We start from the raw sequence: 14,872 nt of genomic DNA, 5'->3' as shown, positions 1-14,872 counted from the left end.
GACCCATCTGCTGCAGTAGTTGTGGCCTCTACACCCACTGCCGCTGTTGATGGTGCCCCCTGCCAGGGATTGCCTCACCTGCTTCTGCCGCTCCCCCATTCCTCCCCAGTCCTGCTGGAGGCCGCGCACTCCCTTCACCTGCTCTGTGCGGAGACAGACACAGAGAAACAGAGCGAGTCAGAAGGGATCTCCTGGGCCATCTAGTCTGACCCCGGCTCCAGCCGGCTCCACTCACGCCTTATGCTGATCACTCTACCTGCAAGGACTGTGTGTGCAGCATTAGGTTTGCTGGCGTGCCCGTGCACACACACCTGTTGGCCTCCTCCCTCCTCTGGCATCCCATCTGCCTGATGTGCCGTTCTCCCCCCACCCCTCTTCTTTCTCTACAGAGCTATGGAGCCGAGAACAGTCGCGCCCTTGGCATTCCCGGGGAGGACCTCGCGGGAGTTTATTCGGCGAGAGCATTTGTGGGGTGGTACAATGGCCTGCCCGAGAACAGGAATGTAAGGGCAGAGCTGCTCCACCCTTGCTCCCCGGCCGGTCGCTGGGCATTCTGCGTATTCAAGCAGCCATCCAGCTTTGGCTTAGTGGCTGGCTGAAAGGCCTGCAATTGGGAAAAGATTAACAGACGTCAAATTAAATCCTCCTCAGCTTTGCAAATGGGAACAATTTGCACATCCGTAAGAGGGGATTAGTTGGCTCCCGCTCTTGGAGGTGCCATAAGGAAAGCTGCAAGGGCCACTTCTGCCTGGGGATGAGCAAGGGACGTGGGCACTTCACCCAGGACACTGTTACCTCTAGGGAGTGTTGGAAATCAAGGGATCTCTGCCATCACGCGTGGGAGAGCTGTGCAGCAAAACTAGTGCTGGGAAGGTTTTCTGTGCATTATGCTGCAGGTGTCTTGCCACCTTTTGTAGGCAGAATTCCCCGGGTTAACAAATAATGGCTTACGCAGCCCTCTAGAGCATTCGGAGCATTTGATGTACATCGTGTCAGTTCCTTTTACAGCAGCCTGCCTGATAGATGAAAAGTGTAGTCTTAATTCTGCGAAAGGGTGTGTTGGGGCTTGAGGATGGTGCCTTGGCGGTGGACACTTCCTGGGGAGAGAACTAATTAAGGAAGGTGAGATTTGAAGCAGACCCTCGGCTAGATAGCGTGTGAGGCAAGCAGGAAAAATAAAACTTGTGAACAGAAACTCCCAGTCTCATACTAATTAAAAGTAAAGGGCATTATTTGGCCAGTAACAGCCTTGGAGACTTAGAATATTAAGGGCTGGTAGTACATTTGAATATTGAGTTTAATTTTTTAATAGTGAAAATGTTCGTAACAATTCTCAGGGGCAATTCTCTAATGCCTGGCCAGCTGGGGATTCTGGGAGGTATAGTCCAGCACATCTGGAGGGTGCCAAGTTGGGGAAGTCTTCCATAAATGATCTTGAATAAAAATAATTGCACTTGTGCATTTGTAAATAAAACCTTGTTTTAAGCATTTTACTCATTCTAGAAAAAACGTTTCACAGGAGTTTTTGTCAGTACACCCTCAAATTTCCAACGCTAAAGTTTGGGAGGGGGGGCGGGAAGTCCTGATTTGTCATCCTTCTTCCCCAGTCCCATCCCTGTACGGATGCCTCCTCGGCGGAAGCGTTTTTGATGTGGATGGCACTGCTTTGCAGTAACTTGGCAACCAGAATTGAGGCAGATGCACCCATGTTTGTTTCAACGTGCATTTGTAGCACAGCAGCATGTATGCCCTGTTGTATCCGTTGATCCGCATGATGCTTTCCTACATGGAAGGGATGCACAGGAAGGGAAAGTGACTTTGCACAAGGCGGAACTGGAAAAACGCTTTAAGGCACGACTCTTTGCTGTGCTGCTGGTCCCTGCCTTCAGATTTTCTGAATGCTTCGCTGCCTCTTCTGCACTGGCTGACTTTGCAAAGGCCCTGCCTGGTGCCCTCAGTAGGGGAAGGTGCATGAAGAATCTGGCGGGTTCAGAGCCTGTGAACAGATGCGGACTGTGGGCTCCCTTGGCTGGGGCAGGGTGCCCCCACTGCAGAGCGCGGGGAGGCGGCTGAAGAGGTGATGGGTTGAGGACCTCTTTTCTTCTGCAGCTGAAGCCCGACCTGAGCAGCGAGACGGCGGTCATCTTGGGGCACGGGAATGTGGCTCTGGACGTTGCCCGGATTCTGTTGACTCCTCTTCGAGAGCTTCGGGTAAGTTGAGAACAAATCCGGGAGGGCCGAACGGAGCACAGAGGCAGGGTTTCATTTCAGAATGGTGGACAAGAGATTAAGGAAGGGTTTGTGCACTGAGGTCGCCCTGGCCGGAAGCTCCCAATTAACGGAGGCTCCATGAGTGCGGCCGGAGTGCCAGCTTCTCTCCTTATGGGTTGGAGCTGCTCTGCTCTTATGGCTGGGCTGGGGGGGGGGGGGGGTCATTTGGTATTTGCCCCTGGGGGGGGTGGGGGGGGGGGGGGGAGTAGGAGCAGAGGGATCAGACGGGACCAGAGCCACGCATCGCTCTGCATGCGTAAGAGGGGTGACTGCGCAAGGCTGCTCAGTGCTTCAAAGCAAGGGGGGTGAGAGGTACTGTGCGGGCAGACCAGTCCTTGCACCTCCTTCAAGCGCCTGTGTGCTGCGAGGCGTTCTCCCAGAATCCAAGGCCGACGCAGCGTCCCCAACCAAACGGGTCACTGTTGCCTTGTATTTGGCTGCTGTTTTCAAGACATTACTGGTTTTTTGCCCTCTGTGATTGCAGCAACTGCTTTAGCAAAGGTGACTCCTTCCCCACCTCCTTCCCTTTGCCTCTTTTCTTTCTACTCTCTCTTCTGCTTTAAGGGGGAAGAACAGTATGCATTTATTTCCTCCCCCTCTCCCCCCCCCCCCCATTCCCAGTTAGATAACTAGGATTTTAGTTAGAAGCCACACTTCTCAAGCGGATGCCTTTCAGATAGTTTGGATTTCAAGTCCCATCATCCCTGGCCACTGGCCAGGAATGCTAGCAGGTGTAGTCCAAAAGATCTGGAAGGGCACCATGTTGGGGAAACTAAAAGTTCCCAGAAGAAACTTCCAAGATTGTTCCAGCTGCTAGGAAAGAAAGAAGGGAAAGCCATTAAAAAAGAGACAGAGCTAAGCATGGAGAAGTGCATGGGAAAGACCGTATATGCCCCCACGGAGCTTGGACTTGCCCCCTTCGGAGAGGCCACAGGGCTGTGGGGGAAATGGGATCAACGCTCTTCTTTGGAGAAGCGTCCTGTACCAGAACTAAACACGAGGGGGCAGTCTCGGTTCTTTTTCATGTACGGCAGAAAGGAGAAAGGACCCAGCCTGTGTTTTAGCCTGCCTGTCGCTCACTGGCAATTACAATCAGTCTTTCTTTTGCTGTCTGTCTGCCTGGCCTCAGTCCAGCAATGCAACACAGACTAAAGTGTAGGTCATCTTGCCTTGGGCAAGAGGCATCTTAGTCTCTCAGCCCTGTTTGCTGTGTTCCAAAGCACAGAATTACTTAGCTGATGGCAAGAGTCCTCTTGGTTGGCTCTACCTGCAATATCTGGAACGTCTCTAGAAGTTCTCTAGAAGTTATGTAGTTGCCTCATGGAGGTTACAGAAAGCAGGTGAGGTGGGAGTCTGAGGGGCCTGTGAGAGGCACCCTAACACAGAAGCTCCAGAACCTGGAAGCACTTGTTACGGTGCTTGAAGGTCACTCCATATATTACATTTTGTACTCAAGAACCAAGTACTGGATGGACAACGAACCCGTGTGGCCCGTGCATGAGGGTGCGGATCCAGATTTATGTGGAAAGAGCTGCAGGCTGGCTGAAGCAGGCTTCCCTGCTTCCCTCTTCCAAGGCAGCTCCTCTGGTCCCTGGAACACAACGCAGGAGAATGGGGTGGGCCGTGTGAGGAAGGGAGGGGGATAATCGCTGGAAATCAGACTGTTCTGCAGGCAGAAGCCTTTGACCCTGCATGAGGGATGCTGTGCGCGCGTCCTTGGGATTTGATTCCTGAGTGCAAAATGTAACCTGTGCGGGGAGCAGCAGGCAGAGCTTGCCCCAAGTGGTTCCCTGTGGTGCTGTAAGCAGAGATGCCCTGCTGGGAAAACAAGGTGCGTACCAATGCAAGGCGTGGCTGCCCAAAGGAAGTGGGCAGTTCTACCTAAGGACGGGTGGATTTCACTTCGTTGGCTCTGTTTCAGCAGTATTCAAACCTGTTTGCTCAAATACACATTTGGGATGAATTTTCAGTAGCCTTTTTATATTTCATATTTTCCTTTGACTAAATTTGCATAAGAATATGGAAAGGCAGAGAGAAAGAAAAAAGAAGGAAAGAAGGAAGGAGAAAGAAAGAGAGAGCGAGCGAGCGAGAGAAAGAAAATGGTCTGCAAGATTGTGCAGTCTGTTCAGCTCTGGAAAAGCCAGCCTGCTGCAGAATCTACAGGTTGGATTGATAAAATTTATTTATGACATTTCTATACCATACCAATTTAGCCTATCAGTTCTGCAGCAGCAATTCATAGCAGTAAGTATTACACTACAATTTAAATTTGTTTGAATCCATTGCCAATTTCACCAGCATCCTCAACCTCACCATGTATGTTTGGTGACTACATCCCTTGGATCTCCTCTGTGCAAGGGGCTTTGTGGGGAGCAGGCCGTTGTTGAGAGCTGCATGTTCCTTGCTTCTCTTTCCCACTTGCTGGGCCTAATCCCCGACCATCCTGTCTTTCCCTTTTGCCTAGAAAACTGACATCACTGAAAAGAGTCTCACGGCCTTGGCCCAGAGCAAAGTGAGGAGAGTGCATCTGATAGGGAGGCGAGGCCCCCTCCAGGTGGCCTTCACCATAAAGGTAAAAAAAAAGGGGGGGGAGGGGGTGTTTTCATTAGCTTAACCTTAGCAAGAGTCTTTCCTGAATAACTGTTCTTCCAGGTGAGTTCACCTGAGGGGTGATGTGTTTGGTGTATGTGTTTGGTGTACTGACTGCACTTTGTAGTTAAAAGCGCTCCCCGGTGCCCTGCTTACTCCATGCTGCTGCAGGATCCGTGGCCCCAGGGCTTCTGGCTCTGAGGAGGATGCACCTGCATGGCTGTTTTGCAGGAGGAAAGAAAGCGTGAGGTGTGTGTTTGCAGGAGGTGCTCCCTTCAGGGACTGGGAGGCCAGCCTGCCTATGGAAATCAGGCAACAAATTGGTTGAAAGGGGTGCCTGCCATTGCAAGTATTTTATTTAGCTATTTTGTCTAGTTATTCTACACATCAGCCCAAAGGCTCCCAGGGCAGTTCACAAAGTAGAAAAAAATACAAGTGCTTCCTTAATTTGCTTTCTGCAGCTTCAATTGAGTGTGTAAGTGTCAGAAGGGAAACTTGACGTGTGTGTGTGTCAGGGCAGTGCATCTCTCTTGGATTGTTATCTTGATTTTCAGGAAGTTTTTGCCATCCAAAGGGCTCAGTTTGATAAAAAAATAATTAAAAACAGACAGATGAACTCTTGCAAATACAAGTTTTGTATACAATTGTTTATGATACTGATTTATTGTGAGCCACCTAGAGAACTGGGCAGCAGGGAAGTGTTGCTCATAAATCGCTTGCGGCTTCCACTTTCGGTGCTCTGTGCATTTTAAAGCCAGCGTGGCTCAGTTTCCCTCCATGGCACACATTTCTGTAACTTGGAATGTGTGAAGTACCGACTTACAAGGTCTCTCTCTGTCTGAAACCCTCAGGAGCTGCGGGAGATGATCAACCTGCCCAGTGCCCGGCCCCTCCTGAATCCTGCAGATTTCAGAGACCTTGCAGACGCTATCAAAGGTGAGGCTCAGCCAGTGGCTGGTTTCTCAAATGCTTCACAGCCACCTCCTGGCCTGAGAGCCCTTGCCTCCCATCTGGCCTGGGTGTGCCTGCTGGTGTGGTCAGTGAAGAGGACGGGAAGACCTCCCATGTCCAGATGGCGTGCGTTTCAGGGCTGAGAAAGCATCGAAACACAGGCTGGGGAGTCAGGGCTCCAGCCAGGATTGATGCCTGGGATCAGCAAAATGTTCAGTGAGAAAAACTCCCCCACTTCCTGGTACCCATCAGATGAGGGGCATTTGAGTCAGCAGTTGCGCTGAGTCCAGGTGAGGGCCGGCGGTCTGAGGAGCCGATATTAACTCTGCACTGTGGGGCCTTCTGAGGGATGGATCCAGCGATGATGTTGCAGAAGGATGGAGGTTGGGACCTGCAGACTCTCTCCCCTTCATCCTCCTTGCAGCCCCACACACGCTCTCCACACCTCCTCCAGGGCAGGTGGAGGAGCTGTCCTGGGGCTGCCAGGAGCAGGAGAGAATGCGCACGTCCCACCTTCCAAGCAGAGCCCTCCTGTTTGCCCAGTGCCCGGCTGGATCCAGCCTCAGGTATTTGAGACTACAGCCTCCATCAGTCCCAGCCAGAATGGCCCAAAATGAGACCGGGATCATGCAGCCAAAACATCTGGAGGACATCGGGTCATGGGAGAAAGCGCGCCCAGGATCTTCAGTCACCAGAGGATTTCATTTCATTACATTTCAGCGCTGTGCAGGAGCCAAAGCTCTCTGGAGAGTTTACAAAGTCTGGATCCTTAAAAATACAGTATCGTGCATCATATAGATATTCGCATAAAACACAGAAACAGACTGTGCGCACACTCTTGAGCATATATTTGTGTGTGGGTGTAAACAGTGTTAACAACCAACAATGAGAAATCTCAGGTTTGATTAAATACTTTGTCAGTGGATCTAGTGCAAAAGAGGCCAAGGCAGCCTTTGCCAACCTGGTGCCCCCAGGATATTGGGGACTCCGCCTCCTAGAATTCCTGAGCACTCTCCATGCCTGCTGGGCCTGATGGGAGCTGTAGTTCAACACACCAGGAAAGGCTGTGGGCGCCTGGGCCAAGCGAAGAGCATGTAGAAAAGCCCCTTTCCAGCGGAAGTGTAGCGCACGAGGTCAGAGAGGTATGCATTCCCACTTGATCACCCCAAAATCTCCCTGAATCTTGCTCTGCTCCTTTAGTCCTCGAATGGGAGCCTGGACTGACATCTGGTCAAATGGCAGAACTGTCTTGATGTTTCAGTTTTGCTTAGCTGCCAGTGCCTTCTGTTTAGGGGTTTTATACAGTAGCGCTTGCTGAAAGCCCGTCCCTGCCTCTCCTGAATTCCGTGGAAGTGCCCGCAAGGTCAAGCCAGCCTAAACCCGCAAGGTCAAGCCAGCCTAAACGTTCCCCTTGCCCTACACCCACAAGAGTGTGGGCACCGTCTGTTTCTGCATTTTATGCAAACGTTTATATGAAGCACAATACTGTATTTTTAAGGATCCAGTCTTTGTAAACTGGATGGAAGTGGTTTGGTGTTCTCTGTCAAGGAATCTAAACATCGCTTCTACTTTGCTTTCCTGGAGGAGGACTGCAGTGCTCCAGAGGGCTGCCCAAAGACTTGCCTCACCTTGGTCTGGCTGGGGTTCTCTGGGCAGCAGCGCCTGCCCTAAGGGTCGGTCTCTGCTTATGCAGAATTTGTGTGGAACGCTTGCTTCCTTCCCACTGGGAGATCTACTCAAGCGAAGGAAGGCTTTGGTTTGGTGTGTCATGCCCCTCCTTGCAAGCAGATCTGCTTGAAGGAGTGGGGAGAGACAGCTGCTGTCCTGTCCGCTTGTTTTGCTCTTGAAGTAATGGAGTTCATTTCCAATTTCTCACATTCTGATGGCTTGCAGAATCTCAGGGAATTCTTCAGCTTCTCTGACACACGTGGAACAAGGTGGTCTTCCTTCTTCTCTCCCCACTCCACACAATGCAGTGGTGACCTCTGATTCTCGCAGGCTCCTTGTGCATCTGCAGTGCTTCTTGTAATTTTCAGATGTTCCCAGGCCTAGGAGACGGCTGACTGAGCTGCTAGCCAAGACAGCGTTGGAGGAACCCGACGAGCAGGTGGCTGGCCGTTGGGCTGTGGCATCCCAAGAGTGGAGCCTGAAGTTCTTCCGCAGCCCTCAGGAAGTGCTGCCCACCTCTGACGGAAAGTGGGCCAGAGCGATCCGCTTGGCTGTCACCAGGTTGGAAGTACGAGCTCCCAGCCTCCCCCTGTGTCCCCAAGCCCTGCTTCCTCTCCTCTTTGCTCTTCAGCCTGGTGTTCTGAGATCTGCTGCAGCCATTTAGTTTTGGAGATTCCCCCCAGGAGTCTTTCAGTATTAAGCTAAGTACAGCTTTATACTTGCGGTCTAATTACAACTACCAGTGTAACTGCCTGCTGTCTGAGAGCTGAAATGGCAGGCTCTCGGCAAGGCGGCTCAGCGTCTCCCCAGGGATCCATTTTCCGCATCATGGTATGAAAAGAGTTCTCTCCATCTTTTTGGCATTGATATCCGTGATGGGTGGGTGCCCTCATAATGCATCAGATTAGCACGAGGAAGGGCGATGCTGGTGAACTGCAGGGGTTTGGAACGGAGGTGGTGCTGCTGCTGCAGCTGCCCCTGTTGCGATGGAAAACTTGTTCTTTCCTGGAGCTGCCTGTCATTTGGAGACCTCAGGGGAACTTTTATGGGGCTCCCCGGGCGGGTGCCTCCATCCTGGACCATGCTGGGTGCAAGCATCAGGAGCTCCTGGCTCCCGCAGTTGGCCTGGATGCCAGTGGGCCGGGCCGGCCTTACAAGATGTCTTCCTGAGCCCTTTCCTCCTCCTCTCCTCTTCTTTTCTGTATCTGTGCTCCGCAGGGCTCGGGAGAGTTTGCCAAGGCAGTTCCCACCGGAGAGGTTGAGGTGCTAATGAGTGGGCTGATTCTGAGCAGCATCGGTTACAAGAGCCTCCCGATTGACCCTGCGGTGCCCTTTGACTCCAGGCAGGGCATTATCCCCAACAATCTGGGCAGAGTCCTCGGGGCGCCAGGTCAGTCAAGCCACAGGTGTGTTTGCAGTACTGATGCTTCAGCAGGAATGATGAGGAGCAGGTGGCCCGGGGCGGGCGGCTGTGGCCCCAAGGAGCGTGTGATGAGAGGCCTGAGGCCAGGGGTGGCCCTGGCAGGGTCCTCAGCTGCAGGCCCTCCCATGGCAGTGGACGGCTGGGTGCTGCTGCGGCCTGGGGCTGCTCAAGGGGACGAGCTGGCTCCGGTGGCTTAACGGTGCATCCCGCCCTGCAGGGCTGTACTGCAGTGGCTGGGTCAAGAGGGGGCCCACCGGTGTGATCATCACCACCATGAATGATAGCTTCGAAACGGCGCAGTCCATCCTGGAGGATCTGCAGTCGGGTGCGCTGGCCCACACGGGTGCCAAGGAAGGCATGGACTTGGTGAGGAGCACCCTTCAGTCCCGAGGTGAGGGGGTCTGCCTGGCGGGATACACACTAGAGTCCTAGAAGGGACTCAGTGACCTTGGTTGATGTGTGCATTTTAATTAGAAACATAGAAGCAGAGTGAGTCAGAAGGGGTCTCCTGGGCCATCTAGTCTGACCCCCAGCTCCAGCCGACTCTGCTCATGACATGCCTCCCATGTGCATGTCCAGCCTATCCTTGAACACTTTTACCGATGGGGCCTCAGCCACCTCCCGTGGAAGCCCATTCCATACCCTCGGAGTCCTAACCATCAGGAAGTGCTTCCTGGCATCCACCCTAAATCTTGGTTCCTGGAGCTTTGCAATTCACACTGGAGACATTAGCTTTGTCACCAAGTTGGCTGCTGCAGCAAGTCCCTTCTTGTTCAGCAAGTCTTGCAGTGTATCCTAATACACTGAGATATAGTCAACCGGAGAAAGTTTAAAACAGCATGATGCGCTAGCCCCCTTTCCCCAGCTACGATAGAGTGTTGGAAATGTGAAGATTCAAATTTCTGGCATAAGTGGAGAGGGCTTGCCATCTAACTCTTTGGAAAGCATATCAGGTTGTAAATCACTGAAGGGGGAACTTGGTTTTTTTCTGGTTTATATATGAGACACCATATTAGGTGCTTAAGCGTAATAACAGATCTTGCTATCACATTCTTTCAAACCTCTTGTTCTTGTTGAATCCCTGAGAATAACTAAGAATCCCTGAGAATAACTATAATCAAAACCTAGTTTTGCTTTCAGCTCGCACTTCTAATCAGAGTCCCTTGACAGAAGCACCATGGGCAGCAAATTCCACCTTCCTCTTTCCCATCAACCAAAGTCTTAGATTGTTTCAGCACATTCAAGTGTTGGAGTCATTCTGCTACTTATGAGTGGACTTTGCTTTATGGTCCTTGCTGGATCTCACCCCATACTTCTAGATCAGCCCTTCAGTTTTTATTGGTGACGAGCTGAGGCTGAAAAATGGGATTTGCCAATGGCAACCTCAGGAGCACGTGCCAGAGCTTGAATGTGACTTGCCAGGGCTCAAGACATACTGCTGGCTTTCTGGTTTACTTTGGGCTTCGCCAGTTCATCTTCAGGGAAATACATAGATCTTTATGGATCAAGCCCGTAGAAGTCCTGACTCTCCTCTAGCCTCCTGCCTGCCCGTACTGTAACTTACGGCGCTACGATGTGTAATTCGGGGAAGGCCGGCCCAACCAGCAGTGGTGTTGGTGTCATCTTTTCTGCTCCTCAGCACGAAAAGTTTGACAGCCCTTCCTGCTTCACTCATGTTTAGCACAAAACCAAGTCTGAATGAAGAGACGCCTCTGATGTGGTCTGTGAAGCCTATTAGGCTGGAATCCTCAACATGCTTGCCAGGGAGCCAGCCCTGCTGAAAGCCAGGGACTGGCACTGCACATCTGGGCCTCGAGTTCATTGAGATGTAGGCGCTCAAAACTGGAAAGCGTGGGGGAAGGGGGAAGTGTGTTATGGCCGTCACATCTGCCCTTGCTGGTCTCAGACATGCCTCCCCTTTTGAGGCGGTAAACACATACACTTTTACAATTTTAGCTAGGCTACTTCAGAGATTTTGAAGGTAATGAAATCATGGAGCATCACGCTGTGTCCTGCCCCTTGATACCAAAACCGTTGCAGCCTGATTGTTTAGTTGGACACACCAAGGTCAAAACTTGGGGTTTTAGAAGACATCTCGCTATTACCTGCTGAGAAGCTTGCACTGCCGTCGCTTCCCTTTGCCTTGAATGCTTTTCCTTGTCCTCTCCCTTCCGGCAGTCTCCTTTCCAGCCTCTCTCCTCTCTGCTTGTCTGCCTCTCTGGATTGTCTAGTGGCCTGGAGAGTCGCAAAGCCTGAAGTCCTGCTGGCAGCCATGTGCTTTCTTCCAATATCACAATGGCAAACATGGGCCAGGTGTGTACTGATTGCATAACCAAACCATGGTGTGGCATTTGGATTGTCAGTACAGATCAGCCCCGGAGCCTTCTATGAGAACAGACAGATCTTGAAACTCAGTTGCTACATCCTCAGCACGCCTGCCCAGGTTAACTGCTTCCTGGCATAAATTCAAGCTTTGGCACAGAGGCTTTTCATATTAGAAAACTGGAGTTCATTAGGATCTGTGACACGGATCCCCTTCCAGGTGCACCACCTGGAGATGACCTTTCGGTCTCACTGCAAGGGGATGAAGGAAGGTTTGTCCCAGGTAGTGCTCCTCACACATCAGTGCAAGCTCTGTGGGCCTGGGCACGTCTGGATGGGAGAGCTGTGCTGTCCTTTCCGTATCTGACTCAAATAAAAGTGGAGTCAGGCAGAAAGTGACTGGCAGACCTAGAAGCAATAGTGCAAATACTGCATTTTCTACATGGACATCACTGTTGTTTGCAGCTAATTCATACAGAGGCAGTTTCACTAATATAAGCATCCCAGCTATCTAAATAAGCATCCCATCCTGACAAACTTGATGACTGCAGGAGATACATTGAGATGCAAAAAGAGCAGTAAGATCTTCAGACCATTGAATGGTAGGAGGTGGGTGTTTATCTTTCTAAGCCTGAAGCATGTGTCCCTTTGCAAATACGAAGGCTTTAAAGGCCACTTTTGCTGCCCCGATATCACAAGAATGTAATTTAAAAGTGGATGTCATCTGCAGTTGTGTATGCACAGTTGTGCGATAAACGTATATGTGTTTACTTTTCTACATGGACATGTTCCAGGGCCCATTTGCCAGTTCAGATTCCCCACTATATGCCAAGGCAGCCCAAGGTGTACACTCTGTTTGCTACATGATAATTATTTGTAGGTGGAGCAGCCTTCGTTATGTAAAGCCATGGGAGTGGTGCCATGAAAAGCGTAGCTACAATGAACTTAAGAATGTAAACACGCCTTTCCAAAAGGAGCCTGGCATCAGATAATCTCTCAGTGACACATGAAACCTGAAGAAGCACCACACAGGTTGGCTCTGGGGGTTTTTTGCATGGACTACTGAATTTGCATCATCTCTGGACTGATCCTTCCCCAGTGTATTTGAGAATGCATTCTAAATCCCAGCTGAGTCCTTTACTGTCATTATAGCCAAATGTTTTCAATTAATGTGTTCCCACTAAACCAATTCAGGATTTTTAAGTGAAGCAACAGCACTCCATCCCCTATTTTAAGAATCTTCCAAGATTCAGCTAGTCTCACCTGGCCTGCTCTCCTGAGTCTGCCGAGTAATTGATGTGCAAAGCAAGCCTTTAATTCAGTACTTGATTCCAAAGAAGCCTGCCCGTGGTCTCCCTGTATGATTAGTTAGGAGCGGGTTGATGTTTTATCTGTCCCTTTCCCTTTTTCTGGTGATTTAACAGGGATTCGGCCAGTTTCCTTTTCAGACTGGGAGAAGATTGATGCTGCTGAAGTCACAAGAGGCAAACTGGTTGGGAAGCCCCGGGAGAAGATAGTAAATCCCCAGGAGATGCTGGAATTGATTGGTCGCTGAGACGGATGCTTGCCTTGTGAGAGTTGGCCGAGAGCGGTGGATGCTTGGGCCTGGCACCTCTCAGTGCTGCTCAGTCTGCAAAAGATGGTGCAGCCATTCATTGTCATTCCACAGATGAATGCGGGGTGTGGTAGGGAAATGACTGAATGAACCAGCTGCAGTTGTCAGGACTACAAGCGGGACCATTTGGTCCAAGGTCCTGTCCATCTTGGTCCTGATTTTACAGAGGATGCCTCTCTCTATTTGGCACTTACTCCTGATTTAGACTCCTGCTCTAATAGACGTAGAGCCCCTGCAGAGCCCAGGCACACACGGCCTCACTCTGTGCAAGCACAGTGGCTTCTCTGTTTGCCACCAGCGCTGCAGGAAAGGGGGCCTTGAAGGGCTGGATCCCATGTCATGTCAGTGGACTTCCGCTGAAGCAGCAGAGCTTTCCCGCTCCCTCTGTCCTCCTGCAGACCCCCAAGCACTTTGCGGATCTGCTCTGGAGGCTCTCCCAACCCTTCAAAATAGACTTTAGGCAGGTGGAGATTGCAGGGGGAGGAGAAAACCATTAGGCTGGTGTTTTCTGTTTCGCTAGTAGAGGACCAATGTTGGATCCAACCGTAAATCATCCAAGCAATATTAAAAAAATTAAATTTCAGGGTTTTATAAATGTGACTTAGTGCCTTACTTGCTCTTGCAAGGTTTTGTGGGTGGGCTTTTATTCTGCGGGGGGGGGGGGCAAATGTCTGTGGTTCTTGGTTTTGACCCATTCACATCTCCACATATGTGGCTTATGAGAACTGTTTGAAGAAAATGCTGGAAACCCAGAACTTGCGAGTGAGAGAGGAACTCAGTGTGAATCGAATAATCATGAGGATGAGCCAAATAAGAAAGGCGGCATCAGTCACCTTTCCCCTTCTCTCTGAAACTCAATTCGTCCTCTGTGCCTGCACCCCAGCTTTGATGTCGGATTGCAGATTGTAGAATCATTTGCAAAATAAAGATCTTTCTCAAACAGAAGGTGAACCTGGGTCAGCAGGCTCGGATTCCATTTCTGGTCTAGTATGTGTGCTTCTGCATTAGTACAAACTTGGTGAACCTAAGAGCTAATAGATGCTGGCCTGCTCTTCACAAACCTGACTGTCCCTTGCCAATTTCAAGCACACACTCAATAAATCTTGGGACATTATTATCTTTTCTTGTATGAACTCAAACAGAAGTTGGATTACTGCGGTGGAGAAAGTAACATACAAACGTGATTAATTAGCTTGTTCCTCAGGGAGGCTGCAGATGGAAGTTCAGAAGAGCATTATTGTTGGATTCTTGGGCTGTGTAGTTTAGGACCTTCTGGGTTCCCAGAGCCGTATTCTTGACCCAATATACTGCTGTTGAAATGAAGACAGGTTTGTAATCCTTATTCTCATTCAGCAGGGATGCCCAGAGACAGTATCAGCAAGGACTTTCCTGCAGAAAGTTCTTTTGGGCAAGAGGCAGTGGAGGAAGGAACAGTTTTGGATGTGCCAAGTGAAAGCAGTGACCCAGCCTGGCACTTCACTGTCTCTCTGAGGGCTCGTGTAAATACTCTGGCTGCAGCAGAAGCAATCCATGAATTCTGTAGTCACACGAGTGCTACACTTCCCATGGCAACTGTGCTCATTCCACTATGTCGGGGGCCTGTGCAAAGCCCACTGACGGGACATGTTCATAATACCAGCCCCCCTGATGTTCCCCAGCAGCCGGCATACAGAGGCAGGCATGCGTGGGCCTCCTGACTAGGACCCGTGCATTGCTCGGTCCTCCATGAATTCACCCAGCCCCTTTTAAGACCCTCCCAAGTGGGCACCCATCACGTCTTCCTGGTGCAGATCCAGCAGAAGGGGGCACTGTGAGGAAAAGCGGGCTGTATCTCAGTTCCAAGCCGGGGCAGAACAGTGTTGGCTGCGTCTTTCTGAGCCCTTCGATATGAAATTTAATGGTTCTAGATGCTGAGGGATGCAAGCTTTGTTTTTAAAGTGTACTGGGTGATGCCGAGTGCAGTCTAAACCCACAGCAAGGGATAATGGGCAGGGGTGTGGCTTCCATGTGCCCCAGGTTCATGACTAGCAGAA

General features: G+C 50.8%; 1 protein-coding gene across 7 annotated transcripts in view; it reads left to right on the top strand.

Annotated features, from left to right (window-relative positions):
- The window catches only part of FDXR (ferredoxin reductase), a 30,398-nt gene extending 16,604 nt beyond the window's left edge, over positions 1 to 13,794 (top strand). The window contains exons 5-13 of one of the 7 annotated variants that reach the window (XR_006416992.1): positions 390 to 503; positions 2,110 to 2,211; positions 4,736 to 4,843; positions 5,712 to 5,796; positions 7,848 to 8,047; positions 8,698 to 8,869; positions 9,120 to 9,293; positions 11,690 to 11,833; positions 12,649 to 12,705. Coding sequence is in view for 4 of the 7 variants with exons in the window: in XM_044453982.1 (XP_044309917.1) it covers positions 390 to 503; positions 2,110 to 2,211; positions 4,736 to 4,843; positions 5,712 to 5,796; positions 7,848 to 8,047; positions 8,698 to 8,869; positions 9,120 to 9,293; positions 12,649 to 12,779 (1,086 nt within the window). In the remaining 3 variants the exon portion in view is untranslated. Of the gene's footprint in view, positions 1 to 389; positions 504 to 2,109; positions 2,212 to 4,735; positions 4,844 to 5,711; positions 5,797 to 7,847; positions 8,048 to 8,697; positions 8,886 to 9,119; positions 9,318 to 11,689 lie in introns of those variants that run through there. The other 6 variants (XR_006416993.1, XR_006416994.1, XM_044453982.1 and 3 more) reach the window with 6 other exon arrangements.
- The last annotated feature ends 1,078 nt before the right edge of the window (positions 13,795 to 14,872 follow it).

The sequence above is a fragment of the Varanus komodoensis genome, unplaced genomic scaffold, assembly GCF_004798865.1.
Source record: "Varanus komodoensis strain SLA01 unplaced genomic scaffold, ASM479886v1 scaffold7_1, whole genome shotgun sequence".
Lineage (NCBI taxonomy): Eukaryota > Metazoa > Chordata > Lepidosauria > Squamata > Varanidae > Varanus > Varanus komodoensis.
Note: the sequence above shows the minus strand (reverse complement) of the source record. Positions and strands in the feature narration are given on the sequence as shown.